Raw genomic sequence first — 20208 nt, forward strand, 5'->3', positions numbered from 1 at the left:
CAGCCTGGGATAGAAGGCATTAATCAGAGAGGCAGAAAAGAGACCAAAAGGTAACACTGAAGGAGCTGCAGAGTTCCCAAGCAGAGACTGGAGTATCTGTCCATATGACCACAATAAGCCATACACTCCATAGAGGTGGCCAGAAAAAAGCCTTAACTTAACTTACACACAAAAATTGTAAGGCTCGTCTTGAGTTTGCCAAAAGACATGTGGGAGGCTCCCCAAATACATGGAGGAAGGTGCTGTGGTCAGAGGAGACAAAAATTGAACTTTCTGACCACCAAGGTAAATGCTATTGTAGAACGAGCTAAAAAGCTTGTAACAGAACTTCAACATGACGTTTCAAGGATGGAGCGAGACTGCCATCTACTGGCCAGAGACAGTCAAGCGGAACCAAAATACACAAAGGAAGTTGCAGGCAGGGGAGATTCAGAGGCTGGACCCGATCAGGTGACTTCCAGGAAGGAGTTCAGAGAGATAAGAGGCCAGCGCGCCAAACCTGAGGGGTCTTTGGCGCCAAGCAGCAGAGAGGAGCAGACGTGCTCCCTGCGTCCTGAGAAACCCCGTGTGACAGGCCAAATCCAGAGGCCTGAGAGGTGCTCCAGCCGGGCACCGGTAAAAGAGCTCCGGATCCCTCACAGTTGTGACTCGAGTGCTGTGCCTGCTGAGGATACTAGGAACCTGATCGCTGTGCTGAGTGAGTTCGCGGAACCCGACGTCGGCCGCCGACAGACGAGGCCTGGACCCCCCTATCCAAGGCTCGAGAGACTGCCCCCAACAGCCAAGCAGAGAGGAGCTGCATACGTGAGCAGGGCCGTCACTTCCACTGCTCACCCACGGTACCGGGGACAATTGGGTTTAAGTACTCAGGTTGGGAGGGGAACGGTTGGGGCTAAAGTAGCACAACGTGATTTAATTGAATTCATCCGGAAAGAGACTCACGGCCTAGCGGGAATAACCGGTGACCCCCGCTAGGGCCAAATTCACGGTTAAAGAACTTGTGTGGTGCTTCTCATGCTTGAGGGCATCACCTTACTTTAAGAGACTGCGCCTTACTTTAAGAGACTGCGCCTTACTTTAAGAGACTGCGCCTTATTTTAAGAGACTGCGCCTTATTTTGAGAAATTTCGTATTTTTCTGATATTTCAAACCACTGTTCATTACCCTTGTTGCTAATCCCTTGTTTCAGTATACCTGTTGTATAAAACTGTTTACAAACATTTCTGACTGTTCTCGCCTTGTGTCTCTGTGCGTTGCATTCCGGCACCTGCATTACATTTGGCGTAGTCGGCAGGATGCAACATTCAGACGCAGAGATGGCGGATCAGTCTATGGCTGGGTCCGGCCGGAGCCATATACCCCTGGGGGCTATGCTCAGCCATCTTCCCAAGTTTACAGGGGATGGCATGTCACTTTGGGACTGGGCAGAAAGACTGAGAAGTATGCTACGTATGTATCCCCTTGACCCTCTAGCCCAGGCGGAGTTGGCCCTCCTAACCCTTGATGGAGAGGCCCGACAGACTGTGATGTACCGCCCACCTGGGGACCGTGACACCGTGGATAAAGTGATAAAAATTCTAGAGGACATGCACGGTGACACTACAGATTTGGGACACTTGCGCTTACGGTTGTTTCAGCGGGTCCAAGGGGAAAATGAGACAGTAAATCAGTATGTTAATGCATTACAGGAAGTGACGGCCCATATCACTAAGAAAACTCGAGATGGGAACCGAGGACTGGGACCATTGGATGAGGTGTTGCGTGACCAACTGATTGCTGGCTTGAAAGACCCTTCCTTGAGGCAGATCCTGAAGGAGCGGCTGCGACTGAGCCCTGATATGGGCTTCCTGGAGGTAGGGGCTGAAGCTAGAGTCCTGGAGAGAGAAGTTCCTGTTCTCAAAGCCACAGTTAGAAGTCATGAGGCAATTGCTCCTGGATTCACCAACCAAGAGCCTGATTGGGTACGGGAAATACGTCAGGAAATTCGAGACATTCGGGGTGAGCTGAATTCTATTAGGAAGACTCCTACTGCCCCCTTGCCGACGGACCGTACTGCTCAACGCGGACGGAGACCAGAACGAGAAAGACGTTCCTATCCAGCCCCAGCACGACATGTACCCGACCTATCGGCAGAACGAGGACCGGAGTGCTGGACCTGCGGAGGTAGGGGGCATATCTCCAAAGACTGTCCCAACCGAGAAAGGAGGAGGAGGGGACAGCTGTTAAACTAAAATGCCCCACGGTTGTGGAGCATACCGTGGGGTCTCGAGCTTCAGAGAGTAGAAGAGGGAGCTCTGAAGACATTGTCTCCGAGAGGCCCATTATCTGGGCTGAATTCAATGGGCAGTGGATCCGTTGTTTGATGGACACCGGGTCTCAAGTGACCACTATGCCTGAGACGTACTTCCAAAGTCACTTTCCTGAAGTCGCTCGTTCCTGCCGGGAACCCACTGTCAAACTGGTGGCGGCTAATCAACTACCTATCCCAGTAGCGGGAGTAGTATGGATGTCTGTGCGGGCATGTGGAAAGGACCTCGGTCGAAAAGGGATTGTACTGACCACCGGGCCCGGAGGCGATGGGCCCATTGTAACCCTGGGCATGAATGTGCTGAAAGAAGTCGGACAGTTCCTGGCTGAGGGCTGTAGCAAAAACAACTGGACCCGCGCCACTCGAGACCCAGCTAACAAGAGAGTGTTCCAGCACCTCGTGCGGGTCAGTCAGATTCAAAAGTTGTCCACTACCTCCCAGTACCTTGGTAAGGTATCGATACCGCCCGAAGCCACAATAACACTGCCGGTGGGACAGACTGTACTCACTTTGCCGGTGCTGGCACATGTGTCCTTAGAGGGCGTGGACATTCAAGTTGAACCAATGGAGGGAGAAGAAGCGCCCTCTGGACTCCTGATTGCTCGAACTCTGGCCACCGTGCGGCACGGTCGAGTACCCGTGCGCTGCATCAATTTAAGTGGCACCAGTTTACAGTTGTTGCCCCGACAAGAGGTGGCGCGAGTGTGCGTAATGCCGGAGGCCCTTACTAGAGCTGACGCTATAGGGCTGGCACCTGTGGAAGGAAAACCATGGACCCTAGAGGTGTCCCTCAATAGCCAGGAACATGGAAGAGAACCGTTGGCTGGACGCCACCTCCTGGAAGAAATGGAAGGTAACCTGACTGAGTTTTCTGCTGGACAAGTGAGGCAGATCGAACAACTTCTACAGCGATATCAGGGAGTGTTTGCACAGCATGAAGATGATTTCGGGTGCACTCGGGACATTCAGCACGAAATACCCACCGGAAATACTGCTCCCATCCGAGAGAGATATCGGCAGATCCCGCCTCAAATGTACCAGGAGGTGAAAGAGCTATTGGCCCACATGTTGCGGAACGGTGTGATCCGTGAAAGCCAGAGCCCCTGGGCGGCTCCGATCGTGCTGGTCCGAAAGAAGGACGGTACCCTGAGATTCTGCGTAGACTATCGGAAGCTGAATGCCTGTACAGTACGGGACTCCTATCCACTCCCCCGAATCGAAGAGTCTCTATCTGCACTAGGGAGCGCCAAATTCTTCTCCTCCCTCGACCTGGCCAGTGGCTATTGGCAGGTCCCAGTAGCTGAGAAGGATCGTCCGAAGACAGCTTTTGTTCTCCCTATGGGCCTGTTTGAGTTCAATCGAATGCCGTTTGGACTAACAAATGCGCCAGGAACCTTCCAACGGCTGATGGAGAGATGCTTGGGGGACCTCAACTTTGAAGCCACTTTAATATATCTGGACGACAGGGCCGGCTCCAGGTTTTTCTGGGCCCCGGGCGAAAGAGTCTCAGTGGGCCCCTTTAACACATACCACGATTCATGATGCAGAGATACGGCGGAGAAATATATATATATAGTACAATGCAAAGATTTCACTTCATGAGTGATATCTATTGTAAATTCCACAATAGCTCAGAAACCGGTGAATCGCTCCACACAGAATAGTGGCCCCCATATAAGGCTCCATACGGAATACTGGTCCCCATATAACGCCCATACGGAATACTGGCCCCCATATAAGGCCCCATACGGAATACTTGCCCCCATATAAGGCCCCATACGGAATACTGGCCCCCATATAAGACCCCATACGGAATACTGGCCCCCATATAAGGCCCCATACGGAATACTGGCCCCCATATAAGGCCCCATACGGAATACTGGCCCCCATATAAGACCCCATACGGAATACTGGCCCCCATATAAGACCCCATACGGAATACTGACCCCCATATAAGACCCCATGCGGAATACTGACCCCCATATAAGGCTCCATGCGGAATACTAAATACTGACCCCCATATAAGACCCCATGCGGAATACTGACCCCCATATAAGGCTCCATGCGGAATACTGACCCCCATATAAGGCTCCATGCGGAATACTGACCCCCATATAAGGCTCCATGCGGAATACTGACCCCCATATAAGGCTCCATGCGGAATACTGACCCCCATATAAGGCTCCATGCGGAATACTGACCCCCATATAAGGCTCCATGCGGAATACTGGCCCCCATATAAGGCTCCATACGGAATACTGGCCCCCATATAAGGCTCCATACGGAATACTGGCCCCCATATAAGGCCCCATATGGAATACTGGCCCCTATATAAGGCTCCATATGGAATACTGGCCCCCATATAAGGCTCCATAAGGAATACTGGCCCCCATATAAGGCTCCATAAGGAATACTGGCCCCCATATAAGGCTCCATACGGAATACTGGCCCCCATATGGAATACTGGCCCCCATATAAGGCTCCATACGGAATACTGGCTTCCATATAAGGCTCCATACGGAATACTGGCCCCCATATAAGGCTCCATACAGAATACTGGCCCCCATATAACGCTCCATACAGGATACTGGCCCCCATATAACGCTCCATACAGGATACTGGCCCCCATATAACGCTCCATACAGGATACCGGTCCCCATATAATGCTGCATGCAGGCTGTTACCCCCCACATAATGCCCCATACAGGCCCCTCCCTTTTAATGCTCCATGCAGGCTGTTACCCCCCACATAATGCCCCATACAGGCTGCCCCCCCCTTATAATGCTCCATGCAGGCTGTTCCCCCCCACATAATGCCCCATACAGGCCCCCCCTTTTAATGCTCCATGCAGGCTGTTACCCCCCACATAATGCCCCATACAGGCTGCCCCCCCCCCCCTTATAATGCTCCATGCAGGCTGTTCCCCCCACATAATGCCCCATACAGGCTGCCCCCCCTCTTTATAATGCCCCATGCAGGCTGTCACCCCTCCTCTTTATAATGCTCCATGCAGGCTGTCACCCCTCCTCTTTATACTGGCCCATGCAGGCTGTCACCCCTCCTCTTTATAATGCCCCATGCAGGATGTCCCCCCCTCTCTTTATAATGCCCCGTGCAGGCTGGTCCCCACCTTATAATGCCCCATGCAGGCTGGTCCCCACCTTATAATGCCCCATGCAGGCTGTCACCCCTCCTCATTATAATGCCCCAAGCAGGAATCCCCCCCTCTTTATAATGCCCCATGCAGGCTGTTCCCCACCTTATAATGCCCCATGCAGGCTGTCACCCCTCCTCTTTATACTGCCCCATGCAGGCTGTCACCCCTCCTCTTTATAATGCCCCATGCAGGCTGTCACCCCTCCTCTTTATAATGCCCCATGCAGGCTGTCACCCCTCCTCTTTATACTGCCCCATGCAGGCTGTCACCCCTCCTCTTTATAATGCCCCACGCAGGATGTCCCCCCCTCTCTTTATAATGCCCCATGCAGGCTTGTCCCCACCTTATAATGCCCCATGCAGGCTGTCACCCCTCCTCATTATAATGCCCCAAGCAGGAATCCCCCCCTCTTTATAATGCCCCATGCAGGCTGTTCCCCACCTTATAATGCCCCATGCAGGCTGTCACCCCTCCTCTTTATAATGCCCCATGCAGGATGCCACCCCTCTCTTTATAATGCCCCATGCAGGCTGTTCCCCACCTTATAATGCCCCATGCAGGCTGTTCCCCACCTTATAATGCCCCATGCAGGCTGTCACCCCTCCTCTTTATAATGCCCCATGCAGGATGCCCCCCCTCCCCTCTTTATAATGCCCCATGCAGGATGCCCCCCCTCCCCTCTTTATAATGCCCCATGCCTCCATACATTAAAAAAAAAATAAAAAAATCAAATACTCACCTCCCTTCTCCTCACCTGCTACCTGCTGCCCGCTGCCCGCTGCCTGCTGCCCGCCGCTCGCTGCTCGCTGCTCGGCTCCGAACTCCAGCGTTGTCGGCGTCTTCCCGCTCAGCGCTCCCTGTGACGGCTCAGGGGAGGGCGCGGTGTAAAGACGTCACCGCGCCCTCTGACCTGAGACGTCACAGGGAGCGCAGAGCAGGAAGACAGCTGATCTGCGGAGGCACGGAGAGAGGTAAGTATCGGGCTGCCGGAGCCCTGAGCAAGCGGCGGAGAAGGGCGGGCGCTGACACCGCTCTTCTCCGCCCATAGCCCAGCGGGGTGCGCGACCGCCAGTGGGCCCCTCTGCCTGCTCAGGGCCCCGGCATTTGCCCGGGTGCGCCGGGTGCTGACGCCGGCCCTGCTGGACGATATAATTATCTATTCCGCAACGTTTGAGGATCATCTCCGCCGATTGGAACAAGTGTTAGAACGGCTACAAAGGCACGGCCTGAAAATTAAGCCTCGTAAGTGTCGTCTCTTCAAACGAGAAATTAAATATCTGGGGCACACTGTGTCCAGTGCAGGGGTGCACCCCACTGCGGAGAAAGTAGCTGCCGTGCAGAAGTGGCCCACGCCCGCCAATCTAAGGGAACTAAGGGTATTCCTGAGGCTCGCTGGATACTACCGCAGATTCATTAAAGACTTCGCTAAGATTGCGAACCCGCTCAATGAATTGCTGAGAGGAACAGCCGGGGGAGCCAAGCGGCAGCCCATTCAGTGGGGCCCACAACAAGAAGAGGCATTCCGAGCATTGAAAATGGCGCTAACAGATGCCCCGATTCTGGCCTACGCTGACTTTTCGCAGCCGTTCATGTTGTACACTGATGGAAGCTTGCATGGGCTGGGAGCAGTGCTGGCTCAAGTACAAGGAGGGAAAGAGCGAGTGATCGCGTATGCCAGCAGGTCACTCCGAGATACGGAGAAGAATCCGGACAACTACAGTTCGTTTAAGCTGGAGCTACTAGCACTGGTGTGGGCCATGACCGAGAAGTTTGCTGAGTACCTGTCAGGGTCAGAAGTGCAAGTGCGGACAGATAACAACCCTTTGGCCCACTTGGAGAACGCCAAACTGGGCGCGTTAGAACAGCGGTGGGTCGCAAGGATGTCCAAATTCCAGTATAAAATCGCCTATCGGTCCAAGGCCCTGAACACACATGCAGATGCCCTGTCCCGGGTCACTCAGGCGGGGCCGAAGAAGGACAGAGATGAGGAGCTCGAAGGCGACGAGATCCCGGATTTCAGCCAGTTCGCCGCTGCTGTGGTCGACGCCCAAGAGACCAGAGGGGAGCCGAGGCCCACTCAGATTCTGGGACGTTCAAGAGACGAATGGATACATATGCAGCAATCCGACCCGGAGCTAGCAAAGTTGAGAGAATGGGTCGCCCTTAATCAGAGACCCGACGAGGAAACCAGAGCCGCTTCACTTCCAACTACCCTACAAATCCTAGGCCAGTGGGAGAGGCTCCTCCTGAAGGATGGCTTGCTATGCCGAAGAATCCAGCTGCCTCGAGAGTTTGATGTTACCTGGCAAGTGGTAGTTCCAGGAGCACTAGTAACACAGCTAGCCCAAGAAGCTCATAGAAGAGGTGCTCACTTCGGAGTAGAAAAGACCTTCCGGTGGTTGCAACGGCTGGTGTATTGGCCTCAACTGCGACAAGAAGTCGAGGGGGTCTGCCGAACATGTTGCCAGTGTGAATTGAACAAGCCCCCGGAGCAAAGAGCTCCCATTCAGACCATCCGAACTTCTGCCCCCTTGGAAGTCTTGATGATTGACTACTTGATGGTAGGAACTTCATACAACGGTTATGGACACTGTTTAGTCATGACTGATCACTTCACCAAGTTTGCAGTAGTGACGCCCACTAAAGATCAGACGGCAGAAGCCGCAGCCAAGGCCATCTGTCAAGATTTCATCCGGATTTATGGGTGCCCGAAGCGAATACATTCTGACCAGGGGGCCTGCTTCCAAGGACGAGTGATGGATGAGCTATACCGCATCTATGGGATCGACCGTTCCCGGACAACGCCCTACCACCCGCAAGGGAACGGGGCTTGCGAGCGCTTTAACCGAACCCTGTTGCAAATGTTGCGAACACTGGAAGCGGACAAAAAGATGAAGTGGCCCGAATTCGTGTCCGAGCTGGTGTGGGTGTATAATAATCGAGTTCATGCAACCACCGGCTACACCCCCTACATGTTGCTGTTTGGAAGAAGTGGCCGAGAAATCACCGAACTGGAGCTAGACTCAGAAGACCCCGGTCCGGGCAGTAGCCCAAGTACCTGGATTCGAGAACACCAGCGTCAACTCCATACCGTGAGAAGACTGGTTGCTCAGAAGTTTCAGGAAGTAGAGCATGCAGTTCGGCCCCCGACCACAGGTGGATCGCTTCAGCCAGGAGACCGAGTGCTGGTGAGGGCTAAACGATTTGGGAGTAAGCTGGACCATCGTTGGGAGGCAATACCATATCGGGTGGTGAAGAAGGTTCACCCAGACAACCCCGTCTACGAGGTTAGGCCCGAAGGGGATGACACCGCGACATCCAGGGTGTTGCACCGTAATATGTTGCGACCTTGCTCCTCTGAAGCAGAAGTCTGTAACAGGGCTGGGCCCTCAGACGTGTTGGCTGAAGTGCCACATACAGGAACCTTGGGGGATGAAGAAGGGTGGGCCACAATGCAGTTGGGCCCGTCAGAACCGTTGGTGCCACTCCCGAGTGGAAGTCAGAATGAGTCAGGAAATGATTTGCAATCCCCAGTAGTTGATTCCTCGGATCTCCCGGAGTCTCCTCCGCAAGAAGAGCCCCGCAGAACTGAGCGGGCTAATGCCGGAATTCCTCCTAACCGGTATGCTCAGGAAGAGTTTATCTGGTCTCGAATCCAACAGAAAACGCAGGAGTGTGCCCAACTCCTGTCTGAGCTTGCACTGCCTGGAAGGAGACATCAATTCTGCGAGGAGTCCACTCGCCCGAGGACTGGCGAGCAAAAAGGAGGGAGGAATGTAGAACGAGCTAAAAAGCTTGTAACAGAACTTCAACATGACGTTTCAAGGATGGAGCGAGACTGCCATCTACTGGCCAGAGACAGTCAAGCGGAACCAAAATACACAAAGGAAGTTGCAGGCAGGGGAGATTCAGAGGCTGGACCCGATCAGGTGACTTCCAGGAAGGAGTTCAGAGAGATAAGAGGCCAGCGCGCCAAACCTGAGGGGTCTTTGGCGCCAAGCAGCAGAGAGGAGCAGACGTGCTCCCTGCGTCCTGAGAAACCCCGTGTGACAGGCCAAATCCAGAGGCCTGAGAGGTGCTCCAGCCGGGCACCGGTAAAAGAGCTCCGGATCCCTCACAGTTGTGACTCGAGTGCTGTGCCTGCTGAGGATACTAGGAACCTGATCGCTGTGCTGAGTGAGTTCGCGGAACCCGACGTCGGCCGCCGACAGACGAGGCCTGGACCCCCCTATCCAAGGCTCGAGAGACTGCCCCCAACAGCCAAGCAGAGAGGAGCTGCATACGTGAGCAGGGCCGTCACTTCCACTGCTCACCCACGGTACCGGGGACAATTGGGTTTAAGTACTCAGGTTGGGAGGGGGACGGTTGGGGCTAAAGTAGCACAACGTGATTTAATTGAATTCATCCGGAAAGAGACTCACGGCCTAGCGGGAATAACCGGTGACCCCCGCTAGGGCCAAATTCACGGTTAAAGAACTTGTGTGGTGCTTCTCATGCTTGAGGGCATCACCTTACTTTAAGAGACTGCGCCTTACTTTAAGAGACTACGCCTTACTTTAAGAGACTGCGCCTTATTTTAAGAGACTGCGCCTTATTTTGAGAAATTTCGTATTTTTCTGATATTTCAAACCACTGTTCATTACCCTTGTTGCTAATCCCTTGTTTCAGTATACCTGTTGTATAAAACTGTTTACAAACATTTCTGACTGTTCTCGCCTTGTGTCTCTGTGCGTTGCATTCCGGCACCTGCATTACACTATGTCCGGCGTCAAACCGACACAGCTCATCACCCCAGGAACACCATCCTCACAGTGAAACATGGTGGTGGCAGAATCATGCTGTGGGGATGTTTTTCGGCAGCAGGGACAGGGAAAATGGTCCAAGTGCAGGGATATTATTAAGCAAAACCTGTTTCAGTCTGTCAGTTATTTTAGACTGGAACGGATTTTCACCTTCCAACAAGACAATGACCCAAAGCATACTGCTAAAGCAGCACTCGAGTAGTTTAAGGGGAAATGTTTTGGAGTTACCTAGTCAAAGCCAAGACCTTAATAAAATTGAGACTCTGTGATCAGACTTGAAGATTGCTGTTCACCAGAGGAAACCATCTAACTTGAAGGAGCTGGAGCAGTTTTGCCTTGAAGAGGCAAAAATCCCAGTGGCAAGATGTGGAAAGCTCATAGAGACTTATCCAAAGTGGCTTGCAGCTGTAATTGCTACAAAAGGAAGGCTCTAGAAAGTACTGACTTTAGGGGGTAAATAGTCATGCACACTGAAGTTTTCAGTTATTTTGTCCTATTTGTTGTTTGCTACACAATAAAAAGAAAACCAAATGTTGACAGTTGCCGGCATGTTCTTTAAAGGAACTGATGAATACCCTAAAAAAAAAAAAAAAAAACGGTGGAATTTCAGGTTGTGAGGTAGTAAAGCACAAAATATGCCAACGCCCTGGTACGCTAAAGGAAAATAGGGGTTCTGGCTGGGTGTGTGGGCTGTAACTGTAGAGGCGATACGCCCTTGCAGACCGCATGATGCGGGTGACTTCGGCTGGCCAGGACTAGGTGATATAAGGTTCAATGAAGAAGACCACCATTCAAAAGCAAACTGTCTTTTACTGAACAAGAGCATGGGGAGGAGTATGTACAGTGGATAGTGGGTACAACACTTTGTGGACGTTTCCTTTAAAACATAGAACATCTTCATACACATTCCGTTCATTCCTGAGCTTGCTTCGCTCTCTGTCAGGGTAACCTCTCTCTCTGGGTTCACCTCTTCCCAGCACAACACTTCTGGAGCTTTCCTAGCCTCCAACATCACCATTAACGAGTAGGCAAGAGTCATATTCTTCAACCCACAGTTCCACGTCCTTTCCCCCTTAGGGAGCTACTTGCGCCACTATGGCCATTACTTAGCTTCTCTACTTGCCAACACCTTAGAACTACCTCACAGGGAACTCTCTCTTCATCCCGCTTTCCTTCTCAGAGATGCTCAGTCACTTGACTGTTAAATAACTCTGTACCGTCTTGCTAGAATTTCTGCCTCAGACCTCGTCTCCAGAGAATCACTCTCTCCTTCTAATGCTTTTCCTCATCTCCCCTCTGAATTACGCCATTTTTTATCTCGGTCTCAGATTACTTTCGGGAAACTCAATACATACGACTCTGCTGACTACTCAGCCCAAAAGGTCTGTTCTAGCTCCTGGCTAGGCCCAATCTGTCTTCCTGACAGGGAACTCCCTCTGTTCCTTCACTTTAGCTCCTTCCACTCTGGGCTAGTCCCAACCATTAACTCTACCTGTCTTTATCAACTACCTGTGGCTGTGCAGAACACAACCTTTCACTAATAAAGCACATTACTAAACACATTGCACATAAAAATACACTGGAACAAAACATATGTCCTCCAGAGGGAACGTGAGCAACACCTCCACCTCCTTACATACACAACATGTATTGGTTTGCACTGAGGCCTTTTTTTGCATGCATTCTGGCAAACCGCTTTTTTGGCATTTACTCTGGATTCGGTGTGCTGGATCGTTTGCCTGGGCACCCTCGCACATGTGGGCCCTTTTGTTGGTGCTGACCCAAGCCTCTTTGCCCATATACAGGTGAATCTCACTAAATTAGAATATCATCCAAAAATTAATTTATTTCAGTTCTTTTTTGTGTTTTCATTGGCTGTAAGCCATAATCATCAACATTAACAGAAATAAACACTTGGAATAGATCACTCTGTTTGTAATGACTCTATATATTGGACTTTCACTTTTTGTATTGAAGAACTGAAATAAATTAACTTTTTGATGATATTCTAATTTAGTGAGATGCACCTGTATAGTGATGTTGCAACTGTTTATAAAAAAAAAAAAATCATCTAATTATCAAGACATCACTCCAGCATCCCGAGAACATGGGCCTATAAAAAGACATCATTACCTCATTTAACATCCTGAATTTCATAGCACTGATAAGTGACTTGGCTTCCAAGCTAATATTCATCTAATGGTACAGGATGCTACATAAATGGTGTTCTGGTTTTTAGCAATAGCATTTTGAAAGAAATCAGATACAATCATTCCTGTGATGACTACAGCCTCATAATCATTAGCACCAGTTCCAGGGAAGGCATGACTGCTAATGTGTGCACCATAGCTCAGCTATGTGTCCATTGCTCTGTCCCAGGGTGGACTTATTGGGGGAAATTTGGCTTCATGCCACTTTTAATTCTATACCCATTTTCTAGAAGAATAAAAAGGGGTTGGTGAGGTTAAAGTGAATCTGTCAGCAGTTTTTGCTATATAATCTGAGTGCTATATAATTTGAGGGCAAGAAGGCCTGATTCCAGGGATGTTTCACTTACTGGGCTGCTTGGTGTAGTTTTCCTAGAATATCTGTCTTGTCTGCTGGAGATGTAGTAGAGCTAAGAGTTAAACTGTGTAAATCCGGCCCACACCCCTGATTGGCTGTTTCATGCGTCACTTTCCAATGTGAGGGAGCTGCTAATGAGTGGTGGGGGTGGGTTTACGCAGATTAGCTGGCCTGGGCTGCACCTGAGACCTAGTCCTGTAGTGTTATCTTCCTGCTGATGAAATGCTAATTGCAATGAAACTACAACACACAGACTAATAAGTGACATATCACTGGATTTAGGCTCTCCTGCTCTATTCTATGCTGCTCTCAGATTAAATAGCAAAATCCTGCTGACTGGTTCCCTTTTAGAGCTAGATGGCATGACCAACTGTAGTCCACAGATTTACTATAAATTTACAGCAAAAATTTGGTGTAATTATATAGTGCTAATCCATGACTGCTCATAGCAAGTGTAGATTTAAAATTCTTGCATTCCTAAGATATCCCTAGGCTTCGCATAGACAATTTTGTACTTTTGAGACATAAAAATATTTAGAATTAAAATAGATAACTCACAATAGGTGCAAATAACCTATCGTAAAGCCCACAACTTACATTCTTTGATGAATAGGTAAGTGAGCGTGAGAATGACAGTATGACCGCTATACAGATAATCTCCACATAAGACGTGAGATCCTGTTATCGTCAATCCTCCTCCTGTTATTAATCGAAAGATTCTTTGTAATTTAGCATACGAGTCTCCATTTGACTAAAAACATAAGAAAAAAAACAAACGTCAGAACATAAGAAATGGGTGTTCACAGACAACGCAATGCAGTAAAGAAAAGCGAAATGGCTCCAGCAGTAGTCTACCTACATTATATTACCAAATAAAGCAGATGAGAAGAAAGCAACACATAATACATAATTTTACCAACCTACAGTCGTAGCCAAAAGTTTTGAGACTGACACAAATTTTGTTTTTTAGAAAGTTTGATGCTTCAGTGTTTTTAGATCTTTTAGTCGAATGTTTCGACGGTTACTGAAGTACAACTATCAGCATTCATACATATTTAAACCTTTACTGACAAATACATCATGTTTCTGCAAAGGCTCAATATTTACAGCATTGACTCTTCTATTCCAAAACTTTTGCAATCCACCCTGGCAGGCTGGATATCAGCATCTGGCCCAAATCCCGACTGATGACAACGAATTCTTGTCTAATCAGTGCTTGAAGTTTATCTCAATGTGTTATTCTTTGTCCATCTACTTTTTAATGACTGACCACAAGTTCTCAATAGGATTGATCTGGGGAGTTTCTTGGCTATGGACTCAAAATGTCAGTGTTTTGTTCACCGATTCACTTAGTTATCACTTTTGCATTCTCAGATGGTGCTGGATAAAGAATTGTTCACTCCAAAATGCTCCTGGATCATTGGGAGAAGGGGCTCTTGTAGGATATTTAGATATCCTTTTTTATTCACAGAAGTATTCTTAGGCAAAATTGTGAGTGAGCCAAGTCCCTTGGGTGAAGAGCATCCCCACACATGAATGGTCTCAGGATGCTTTATTGTTGGCATGACACAGGACTCATGGTAGCGCTCACCTTTTCTTCTCTGGACACTTATTCTTTCACTTGTCCCAACTGGTCTGAAGGGGTTTTCATCTGAGATATTAATTCATACTATTCAACAGCCGGACCATTAGTTCCCTATGGTGCTGCCAAGAGCTAGGCTCAGCTTTTTCCAGCTGCCCCATAAAGAATGCATGGAGTGATAGTTCCAGTTTGTATTGGGGAGAAGTGTTCCCAGTCAGGGATAAAAATTCTCCGATCTGCCAATCGGTGTCAGTCCCAGGAGTCGGACACCCACCGATCAGCTAATTATCAGCTATCCTGCGAATGAGTGATAACTTTTATTCACTGGACAACCCTTCTAAGCCTTAATCCAAGCAGAGGCAGAAACCCAGGGTGCATCTGCCTTCCTTGAATAAGTGAGTGGCCAGAAGTACCCATACATATTGAGCTCTTCCCGATATGCACATGAACAAGCCTGGGATGTACAAGCATGTGACTTGTGAAGAAATTGAAAATTGACGTTGACTGTTTTCAGAAAACTGTTATGTGACATAGTGAAAATGTGTCCTCATGGCAAAAATGTTGTTTAACCCTGAACTATGGGTATGCAACTTGGCCATACAAACAAATGGCGGCCAAGATTACTCGTTTCAGCCAACAACAAATTCTACCAACATCACCCTTCAAGGAGCACACAGCAGGTCTGAGCAGAACAGTGGTGGGTTCTGGGGAGACACTGTTCTATAGACTGAAATTTGACTCAAGTCAGGAATGGATAAAATAGAGTAGGACTAAATGCCCATAGATGTTAATCAAGATACACCCTAAGAATGGCAATAGAAGACATCTGTCTGAACTGAATAGGTGGTTCTTGAATATGTCCAGCCCTGACTTTATATAACATACTTCACGTAAATGGAATTATTCACATGATATGAGTAATTGCATTGATTTTTGTGATTTTCACAAAATTGCAGAAAAAAACAGTTATATGACTGCTATGCATAAATTCCCCGTTACTAAACAGATACCAGACACCTTCCCAGCTCAAAAACTGATAGGATGCTATCAAAAGTGCTTTTCATATGTTCCAGTCTATGCTGGTATAATAGTACATGATCTTCTTATATTACACTGTCTCATGAATACATCGAATGACATGGCTAACCCGGACCATGGCAACTACTGCTCAGAGATGGATGGACATGGTTAGTGAAGCACACCAACCCTGCCTCTGGGGACTTGGCAAGCAAATACTTTCAGCTTAGGTCAATTACTGCAAAATCACTAAAGAAAATGTAATGGAAAATAGAAAATGTGTATTTCCGAAAAAATGTTTAGGCAATTTCTGAACACATCATGCCCTCTTACACATCTTTTCTACCATTCTAAGGATCATTAGATGGGGAGTCTATCAGCTACACTAAACCAAAGATAAAGCTCTAGCAGTCCCATTACCAGACCAGTTAAACAGGTAAAGAATTAGGTAGATGTGGATGTAATGATCCAGATAGCCATCTTTAGGCCTCCCGCACATGGCAGTACCACATGCAAGAGGCTTTAAAGAGGCTCACAACATTTACTTGATTCTAAACTGCAAAACAGTAAGCAAGCCATGTGCCACTATGGTTCTCCGTACGGCGCCATATTGCAGACTTATTCTCCCCAAGGAGTATAAAAAGACAAAATGTCATATCATGACAACTGAAGTGAAATTGGGGGTATACAAAAGATAATATGGTTCAAATAGAAGTCTTTGGATCACTCTGCATAATATAAGACAGTGTGACATTTAGGTCTAAATATAAAAAATAAGACCTGTGGGAATGTGAAAGTCCTCACCTTTGGGGCACATTGGATGTGCATTCCGGGCACAGGAAGCGTCGTAACATACATTGTAATACACCTGTACAAGTACAAAGTCCCGACAATAAAAAAGTATCTGCGGCCCACAATGGATCTGTAAGCAAAAAAGGAAGAAAGTCTTATGAGCCGCAACAGGTGTATAAATACATGATGTGCAAACTCCATAGACATTTGTATCTATGCTAATTTACTTGTACTGTTTAAAGGAATCTGTCACCATGTGTTTCTATGTAATCTGAGAGCAGCATGTTGTAGGGGCAGAGACTCTGATTCCAGTGATAGGTCACCGTTTTCTCTGCAGCAGATGTAGAAATGCTCAGAATGCTGACCCCTGTATAACCGCGCCCCCACCACCGATTAGCAGGTTTCTGCCTTTGCACAGTGTACACAGAAAGCAGCCAATCAGTGGTAGGGGCACGGTATTAAAAAAAAGGAGGACTACATGGCATCAGACATCTAGTCCTCAAGTGATAATGTGCTGCTGATAAAACACTGATTTTATTGAAAAAGCAACAACAGACTAGTAAGTAACACATCACTAGAATCAGGGTATCAAAAACCTTTCCTTTTAAGCACCACTTCAGCGTTTTTATTTATTTTACTGCTGGAGTGGTGCTTTTAATCTAAGGAGCGATCTGGTGGTCACTTTTCAATGTAAGTCTATGACAGCCTCGTTCTGCCACTCATAGACGTGCATTGGGAGCTTGTGACCGGTACTTCTGACTTGAGTCAGAAGTTGTGGTCACAACATGACGGAGCGGGCCAGAGTGGCACCGATCATAGGTGAAGACGGCGGCTGGTAAGTATGACATTAGGGGCAGGGACCTTAAATTAGAATCACCACTCCAGTGCTGAAAAAATACAAACTGCTGGAGTGGTGATTTAAAGGGAATCTGTCACCCCCTGGGACTGTTCAGACCGATAATATGGGCATACAGGTGATAGAAATGTGAATCTATACTTACCTGTATGCCTCATATTACAGGTCTGGTTGCTAAGCTTCGCGTCCCCCGGACGATAAGAAATCCCTGCCTAGTAGCCCTATTTCCATACTCACCCCACCTCCCCTGCACATCACAGGGCCCTGTGACATGCACCAGGGATCTTCTGCGCAGGCGCTGGGAAGGCAGAGTGACTCAACGGCGCCTGCGCAGAAGATCCCTGGTGCACAACACTACACTGACGGCAGGGAGAAGAGCTCCGCCCGTACAGAGGAAACAGCGCAGGCGCGGGATCCGGCCGGGAACTGCACCTCACAGCGCCCTGTGCAGGGGAGGTGGGGTGAATATGGAAATAGGGCTAGTAGGCGGGGATTTCTTGTCGTCCGGGGGACGCGAAGCTTAGCAACAAGACCTTTAATATGGGCCATACAGGTAAGTATAGATTCACATTTCTATCACCTGTATGCCCATATTATCGGTCTGAAAAGTCCCAGGGGGTGACAGATTCGCTTTAAAGGGAGCCAGTAATTAAGAAAAACAACCTATATTTATCTGCAGCCATTGTGCATTTGTATGGATGACATAGATAAAATGAGTTTCTCTCCATTTATTACAGCTCTCTGTATTAAATAGACCATTCTGTGAAACATTACATTAACCACCTGCCAGGAGAACAAATATCCTATAAAACAGAAGACAGGAGGCCTCCTTCATATATCAACTGTAAAGTTGGCTTACAGCAAACCATCCATATCTATTTATTATGTATAATTCAAGTATAATTACTTCTCAAGTAGTTGACAGCAGTCCTTAAAAAAAGTTCCCATGATAAGTATTTGCTTCTTTTTTGATATTTCATATCAGAGTTACAGCAAAGTGAATAAATGATAGAAATCTCATGCTCCCTGTGCTTTTTTTACGCTACTGAAATCCACAAAAAGTCAATTTCTCTTGCAATAAATAAGCATTTTATCAGTAAAATCTTCAGGTAAAAAAAAACCACACAGAAGTGTTTAGTGTGCTTCCGTAGCAGACATGCACAAAAAAAAATTGAAGGTAGTCCGCACACAAGTTACTTAGCGTCGATAAAACTTTATTTATTGTGTATTCAAAACAAAGTGACTTCATTTAAAAGCAGGACACATCAAAAAAGGAGACAAAAACCACAGAAAAAAATGCAATAAGAACACATGTAAAAATAATGCACTCAAAAACACAAATCATTTAATAGGTGCAGAAATGTTGCAGAAAATCTGCAACATCAACAATTCACCAAATGCTCAACATGGGAACTTACACGGTGCAGGACCTTGAATGGCAGGTAACATCAAGAAATCATTTTATATTTCAAATTCTTAAAGAGAATCTGCCAGTAGGATCAACCCTATAACAGAGGCGGTTGATCCAGCACTTCCAATAAAACATATATTTTTATTCAGAAAATTTCATCCATAAAAGATATATAATTCCATAAGAAATCCACAAAAACATATGGAAAAGTGTGTCATCTGAGGAAATAGTCCCAAGGGAGATACATTCAAGGTATTGGTTGACGCGTTTCGAAGTGATACTTCTTATTCACTTTGAAACGCATCAACCAATACGTTGAATGTATCTCCCTTGGGATTATTTCCTCAGATGACACTTTTCCATATGCTTTTGTGGATTTCTTATGGAATTATATATCTTTTATGGATGAAATTTTCTGAATAAAAATATACGTTTTATTGGAAGTGCTGGATCTACCTCCAGAACGTACCATAAATGATAGAAGATATTACCAGTGTGATGTGTAATGGCCGCTCTCTGCTCTCCTGATCTCCCTGCAGAGCTGTGTGTGATTATACCTGACACATCTGCAGCTTCCTCTCAGCTAAATTCTGCCTCAATAATTCTCTGCCTTGTCTGAACACACCATTAGCGGCTTTACCAGTGAACAATGAAGTCAGACCGTGCTCTGTATAAGAACCAACAAAATAGTTTGGTGTATTGGGATTGCTACCTAGACAATCCTAAATTCTGGCTTTGCAAATCAGCCCTATTTGATGGTTTGCCTTAAAACCACAAATTTCAGGATTCTATCCTCTTGAAAATTATACAGCATTTTCAGAAACAGTTTATTTGGTGCCTTATAAAAAAAAGCCCCCAAAAACGATAGAAAAAATATATTATTTTAAGACAAGATTAACTATTTAAAAGGTAGTGTGTTCCTGAAATATCACCAGTACTTACTTATATCTTAGAAAAACCCATTGGATAAACCATATTCCAACCAAAATCATTCCATTTATCTCCGAGACAGTAAATGCCCATGGTGCTCGATCAATGTAGTCAAAGAACTTGTCCGGTAAAGGTGGGCTCACCTCTTTAGGAGGAACTCTTTCATTAACAACTGTGATCGTTATTGTGGTGAGGATCATATTGAAGAGCGCATAGACAAAGGCAACTCCAGTTTTCCACCATTCTAGAGGATATTTATTTTTAGCGTCTTCTGGCAACCTTATCTGAATATAGTCTGGATACTTCTTTGTACCTTTACGTAGACCATTGGATAAAGTTTTGGGTTTAGTTTTAATATTTTTGTCATCTTCACTGTTTGAGGAGACAGATCTTGGAAAGCCGTTGTGTGTTTCGCTGCCTGGAGTTTCTTTATGTACTTCAATGACTGCAGTCTCAATAGTATCCATTGGGACAACAAAAATCACCTGTTATGAGAAAAAGAAAAATCACAAATCTGTCAGTGATTAGCTAACATCTTCCTAAACAGGTCATATACTAAATTCATATTTGCACAGAGATTGAGGAGTACTTTCTTTACAGCGGTGTGGCATGTTTAAAGGGGCTGTCCCGAGTTTTTGATGACCTATCCTGGAGATAAGTCATCAATATCAGATCAGTGGGGGTCGGACACCAGACTCCCTTACGATCAGCTGTTATTAGCTCTGGATGGTGTAAAAATGTGAACACATTACAGAGCTGCACAGCACAGCTCCATACAATGTGTAGT

General features: G+C 47.2%; 1 protein-coding gene across 1 annotated transcript in view; it reads right to left on the bottom strand.

Moving 5' to 3' along the window:
- Positions 1-19903, bottom strand: part of LOC141171881 (phosphatidylcholine:ceramide cholinephosphotransferase 2-like) — a 32469-nt gene extending 12566 nt beyond the window's left edge. The window contains exons 1-3 of the mRNA XM_073655522.1: positions 19434-19903; positions 16237-16354; positions 13431-13584 (exon numbers count right to left, since the gene is read on the bottom strand). Of these exons, the coding sequence (XP_073511623.1) occupies positions 13431-13584; positions 16237-16354; positions 19434-19888 (727 nt within the window). The 5' untranslated portion in view covers positions 19889-19903. The remainder of the gene's footprint in view (positions 1-13430; positions 13585-16236; positions 16355-19433) is intronic.
- Positions 19904-20208: the final 305 nt, after the last annotated feature.

Source organism: Phyllobates terribilis, unplaced genomic scaffold, assembly GCF_046119375.1.
Source record: "Phyllobates terribilis strain yellow unplaced genomic scaffold, ASM4611937v1 Scaffold_1__5_contigs__length_1240528914, whole genome shotgun sequence".
NCBI lineage: Eukaryota > Metazoa > Chordata > Amphibia > Anura > Dendrobatidae > Phyllobates > Phyllobates terribilis.